This window comes from Geotrypetes seraphini, chromosome 16, assembly GCF_902459505.1.
Source record: "Geotrypetes seraphini chromosome 16, aGeoSer1.1, whole genome shotgun sequence".
NCBI classification, from domain to species: domain Eukaryota; kingdom Metazoa; phylum Chordata; class Amphibia; order Gymnophiona; family Dermophiidae; genus Geotrypetes; species Geotrypetes seraphini.
Window position 1 is genome coordinate 10356500 of NC_047099.1, and position 6410 is coordinate 10362909.

The 6410-nt window shown below is 47.6% G+C and overlaps 1 protein-coding gene across 1 annotated transcript; it reads left to right on the plus strand.

Moving 5' to 3' along the window:
• The first annotated feature begins 159 nt into the window (after window positions 1-159).
• LOC117349593 (granzyme H-like) lies at window positions 160-5780 on the plus strand. Its single transcript, XM_033923184.1, has 5 exons — window positions 160-214; window positions 516-681; window positions 886-1021; window positions 1113-1382; window positions 5538-5780. The coding sequence occupies exons 1-5, from the start codon at window positions 169-171 to the stop codon at window positions 5778-5780; spliced, it is 861 nt and encodes a 286-aa protein (XP_033779075.1). The 5' UTR covers window positions 160-168.
• Window positions 5781-6410: the final 630 nt, after the last annotated feature.

A 6410-nucleotide genomic window follows, 5' to 3' on the forward strand; every position in this document is an offset into this window, starting at 1 on the left:
CAGCAGTACATGATAGGTCAGTGCAAAACATTCTGGGATACATTTGTATATTAAAAACAAAAGATGGCTGCTACAGGGTTCTGTAAAGACTGAATCTCACTCTCCAACTCCTTTTACCAGGGAAACAAATCAGGGGATGGAGCTGGGAGCCTTTAGAGAACCAACAAGATGCATTTCCTGACTTTATCGATCGTCTTGCTGTGTATTCGAACTGGTATGAAAGTCTGTATCTTCTACTACTTGGGACCTAGCTAGATACTTGGGATCTGCGTTGGTCACTGTTGGAAACTGAATACTGGGCTTGATGGACCTTCAGTCTGTCCCAGTATGGCAGTTCTTATGTTCTTATATTTGGTTTATGCCAATCTTGAGCCCTCTAGTTGAAGAGATGACAGGCTTTGTATCCCTTCACCAGTCCCCTGAGCCCTCCCTAAAGTCTTAGAAGTCATAGACGGTGCGTCCCTGAGCTCTTCTACCCTCCTTAAAATCAGTTCTCTACTTCCTCCCTTTCTTAGATGTTCTCCCAGACGAGGCAGTGGTGGGCAGGGAAGCCATCCCTCACAGCAAGCCACACATGGCTTTTTTGAATGTTACACAGCTGAATGGTTCCTTGGTTTGTGGTGGCTTTCTGGTGCAAGAGGACTTTGTGCTGACGGCAGCTCATTGCTACAGCCCCGGAAGGTAAGACCACACCCTGCCTTCTCTATCCCTCATTAGATACACATCGATGTCATTGTTCAAAATGTTTGCAGTGGCATTTTCCAGCTCATGCAGTTTTCATTTGTTTTACAATGATGGTATTTTTTAATCAGTTCTTTTAAACACAGGGACATCTGTGTGACCCTTTTCCTCTGTTTCTCCTCTCTCTCAAACATGGGTGTTCAGCTATATCAAAGTGCTCTTGGGAGCTCATGACATCACAGAGCATGAGAGCATGCAACAACACTTCTCTGTCTTGCACTACTTCCCTCATCCTCAATTCAAGCAACAGACTTTCTCCAACGATATCATGCTGCTACAGGTGAGTGATCCATGCCGGTATCTGAAGTCATGTGCAGCCCCACCTTCCTTTTACCTTACACCTGTCCTCTTTCTTCTCGTCTCTGTTGCAGTTGAATGGCAAAGCCCACTTTAACTATGCGGTGAGACCCCTTGCTCTACCTGACACTGACTTCACCAGCCACGTTACCTTGGGATCTTTCTGCAATGTTGCTGGATGGGGGCGGGCGTATATTTATAACCAGAGCATTACTCACTGCTTGCAGGAGGTGGACCTGGAGGTAATCAACAGAGACATTTGCAGACAGTATTACCCAGGACTGGAAGCTGGCTCGACCACCCTTTGTGTGGGAGACCCAGGCAAGAAGCAAGGCTCCTTTGGGGTAAGAACTGTTTATCTGCAGGAAAATATTCTTTGCCTTCCCCAATCTTCCCCTCTCCAACTAGTAGGTTTCAAACCCAATCAAGTAAACTTAGGGTTACCAGATTTTACTCCTATAAAATCCAGACCCATAGCCCCATGTGGTCCGCCAGGTACTATTTTGAGGCCCTCAGTATGTTTATCATAATCACAAAAGTAAAATAAAAGTTTCTTGATCATTTGTCTCTTTAGTTATAAATGACAATATTATTATTAAGACTTAGCCAAAAGGAAAGATTTATAAACTATAAAGAATTTTACCTCATGCAAAATTGTCATTTCTTTAATAAGACATTAACTATTTTTTTCTGAAGCCCTCCAAGTACCTACAAATGTGGCCCTGCAAAGGGTTTGAGTTTGAGACCACTGGTGTAGGTGGTGTACTGTGTACATACATGTTTAAAATAAATACAGTGGAACCTTGGTTTACGAGCATAGTTCGTTCCAGAAGTATGCTTGTAAACCAAATTGCTCGTATATCAAAGCGAGTTTCCCCATAGGAAGTAAGGGAAACTCGCTTTGATTCGTTCCACCTCCTCCCCCCCCTCCCCCAAGGCTACCGGTGCTGCTCCATTCCCACCCCCCTTTGAGGCCACTGATGCTGCTCCATACCCCCCCCTGCGATCCGGCATCCCCCCTGCGAAATGGCATCCTCCCCCCGCTCACGTCGCCCCCCTCCCCCACGATCCTACATCCCCTCCAAGCACCGAAACAACATCCCTTATCCCGATTTGGCACCAGCACCAACGCACAGGACATGCCGGTGCCGGTGCCTGAAGATCCTTTTCTGTGCTGGGTTGAGAATCTCGGAGAGAGCGAGACCAGAAGGCCTTGAGCATGCACAAATCTCAAGGCCCAGTCCAGCCCAGTCCAGGCAAGAAGGAGGATCTCCGACACACCGCCCAACCCAGCAGAGAAGAGGGAGGATCTTCGGGCACCAGCATGTCCAATTCATTGGTGCTGGTGCTGGTGCCGGTGTCCAATCGGAGTAAGGGATGTCGTTTCGGTGCTCGGGGGGATATAGGATCGTGGAGGGGGACAACGCGAGCAGAGGGGATGCCAGATCGCTGGGGGAGGGTGCCGGATCGCAGGGGGTGGCGCTCGTAAATCGAGTTAAACTCAGTTCCCGAGGCGCCGATTTTGTAAATGTTTTGCTCGTCTTGCAAAACACTCGCAAACCGGTGCACTCATAAACCAAGGTTTGACTGTAAATAAATCTACTTTAAGAAAGGATCAATATTCCCTTATACAGAACAGTGCCATCTGGTGGCCTTACAATAGACTGCATCTTCAATATAGTAGATTTTGATGTACAGTACTCTTGAAAAACCATGAATACAGTTTTTAGCAGGGGAGGCAGGAGAGAGCAGCCGGAGCGTCGGCGAGTGAAGGAAATCACTCACGGTATGCTCCAACCGCCTCTTCTTGCACTAAAGTCGAGTCTAACCAATCAGGAGCTGCTTTGACATGCATCTCCTGATTGGTGAGGCCCGACTTTAGTGCAGGAAGAGGTGGTCTAAGCATACCGTGAGTGATTTCCTTCACTCGCCGGCGCTCTGGCTGCTGCCTCTCCGGCTGCCCTCTCCTGCCCAGTCATTCGCGGTTGGAAAATACCGCGAATGACCGGGACTGCGAATCGCTGACCGCGAATGACCAGGGGAGCACTGTACTGTATGGCTGTTCCATCTGCAACAAGTTATTGTCAGAAATCATAACTTTCTATAGTTGGCTCTGAAAGAAGATATGGCCAAACCTGGCTATACCAGTACGAGAAAAAGAGTGCACCACAGCCTATGATTTATAGAGATAACCAATGTCAAAAATATAACTGCTCAAGGTCAGCCCACTGCATTAAGCATATTTATAAAGTATAACTAATGTTAATTGAGCTGGTTTCTACCCCAGTTTAAAGCCAAAGAAAACTGTGGGCGAGATGTTCCTGATGTAGGTCTTTATTAAATCAATGCAAATCCAATAAAATTCCAAATCCATTTCCACATGAGATAACCATGTCAAGTATTGTTTGTGCTTATTGAGAGTTTTTATACTGCTACTAATGACTGGGGAGTCAATTCAGAGCGGTTTTACATGAGCTTCTGTAGAGATGTTATCATACGGATTTACAAAGAGCTTCTATGAGATGTTACAATACATGGCTCTGTACTGAAATACACTGAGCTCTATAGTGGTGTTACAATACAGAGTTATAAATACTGGCATGATTATGCCATAATAAATCATCCTACTTATACCGTGTTTCTCTGAAAATAAGCCTTGGCATGATTTTCGGGGTAGGTCTTAATTTAAGCCCTTCCTCAAAAATAAGCCCTAGTCCCCAGAAGCCTAACCTGAATGCCCCTGGATTCGCCAGCAGCAGTGCTTTCCCCGCCCCCCTGCCCCCGCCCCCCAGCCGAACCCCCACGACCTTTCCATCTTTCCCTCCTGTCCGAACCACGCTGACCTTCCAACCGTGAGACCTACAAAGAGCAGCGTCGGCAGCACTCTAAACAGGCTGCTTCGTGGCCTTCTCCCGCTGGGACATTCCCTCTGCCGCATCACTGATGATGTCATCGGAAATCTGGCGCATATAAGGCCCCGGCGGGAGAAGGCCGTGAAGCAGCCTGTTTAGAATGCTGCCGACGCTGCTCTTTTACGTCTCGTGGTCAGAGGGTCGGTGGGGTTTGGCTGGGAGGAAGAGATGGGAGGGTCAGTGGGGGTTCGGCTGCGCATTGGGGGTGGGGGTGGGGGCTGATCAAGGGTTCTGCTGCACAGAAGGGAGGGATAGAAGCTGTGCAAGGGTTCTGCTGCACGAGGGATGGGAGGGAGGGATAGAAAGATCCTGCAGAGGGGAAGGTTCAAGGGGATGGGTGAGAGGGGAGGAAAGATGCTGCATATGTAGGGGAGAGAAAGGAAAGAGCAAGAATTGGGGTGAAGGAGAGGAAGGGAGAGATGATCATTGTACATGAAAAAATAAGACCTACATCGAAAATAAGCCCTAGTGCATTTTTTATGGTTCCAAAATTAATATAAGAAACTGTCTTATTTTTGGGGAAACACGGTAATACTAGCACATTGATCATCCTACTTATATGCATTCATTTATACCAAATCAGTCCTACCTATCTTATATAATAAAACCCTAGCCGCACATGCGCACTCTTAACTGCGTGCTTCCATAATCTGTAGGTCTGTGGCCGCAGGAGTGCGCATGCGCGAGTCCCCAGCTTTCTTCCCAGCACCTAACTATACTGCCGACAGGACTGGCCGCCAGTGCTGGACTCTCCACAATATTCGGCTCCTCTCACCAGTCGTACCAGCGTCGGAGAAGGCTTCCGACGCTGGCGGGGATCAAAAGGAGCCACGGCGACACCTCGCTGGGCGGGAAGGGAAGTGCCGAAAAACCACTCCAACCGCTATGTACTTCGCGGTCCCGACTCCAGCAGCGTGTGCAGCACTCTACACACGCTGCTTCGGGGCCTTCTACTGCCCTGATTTGCTCTGCCGCGTCTCTGATGATGTCATCAGGGACGTGTCAGAGTAAATCAGGGCAGTAGAAGGCCCCAAAGCAGCGTGTGTAGAGTGCTGCACACGCTGCTGGAATCGTCAGATTTGTCAGGACCGCAGGAAGGGAAGGGGGGGTAAGGTTAAATGCTACTGCTGCACAGGGAAGTGGTGTGGGGGGAGGGAATGCTGCTGCTGTGGCTGCTGCACAGGGAAGGGGGGGGATCAAAATGCTGCTGTACAGGGAAGTAGGGTGGGGAGGAAATGCTGCTGCACAGGGACATGGAGGGGGAGGGAATGCTGCTATGGCTGCTGCACAGGGAAGTGGGGGGGGGAAGAAAGACAGACAGCTAGCACCTGTTAATGTAACGGGCTAAAACACTAGTATACACATATAATACTAGGTTTACTTCTGCAGCTAAATATTTATACACCTCCTAAGGATCTTGTCCATTTCAACTGGCTATAATCTATTTACACGCATCCCTGAAAGTTCTAGTTTCCTCTCTGTCAACTTCATAATTTCAGTTGAAGTAGTTTGAGAAAAGGATAATCTTTATCCCTTTCTTGAAGTATTATGATATGTTTTATGAAGGTCCCTTCTGCTTTCTTCCAGGGAGACTCCGGAGGGCCACTGGTGTGCCATGATATGGTAGAGGGTATTGTGTCCTATGGAAAGATCTGTGGCATCCCTCCTTCAGTGTTCACACGCATTTCTCCGTTCCTACCCTGGATCGCAGACACCATGAAAACTGCCGCCGCCACCCCTGAAGGAGAATCAACTCATTCCACGATGAAGGCCCAATATAGTTACCCAGCATCGACAGCAAACACTGAAGCAGAGTTGAATGTATGCTGAGTGTTTGTCTCTTCACTGCTCCTCTCACAAAAAGTTAATTCAAGACTTATTTCCATTGGCTATACTTCCTGAACCAGTTGAGAAACTCTTCTGTTTTCCACAACAAACATTTGAGTAGAATTAACCTTCTTGGGTTTGCAGCTGCTGAGATCCTACCACACTCATCCTAAAGCCTGTGATCCAGACATAGGGGTCCTTTTACAAAGGCACGCTATGTGTTTTAGTATATGCTAAATCTACGTGCACGCTAAACGCTAACATGTGCATGTTAGTCTATGAACATGTTAGCACGCCTTTGTAAAAGAGGGGGATAGAGTGATATGAGGAGGCTTTTGGGGAGTGCAGGAAAAGAGCAGATTTGGATGTTGTCTTCCCCCAAAAAAGAGACTTTATCGACACACAGCATCATGGGATTTGTAGTTCTGCATTTTGTTCATTGCAGAATTATGTCTTTTATAATTTATTTAGATTTCTAGCCCAGAGCACTGTCGAATGGGAGTCAAGAACCCCATCCCCCACCCCGGATTCTATAAAGGCCACCCAAATTTGGGCATGATCTAGAAATGCACAACTTAATTGGTTATCAAGCCATTCGCACTCAATAGTTGGACGCTAACAACCAATCACTGA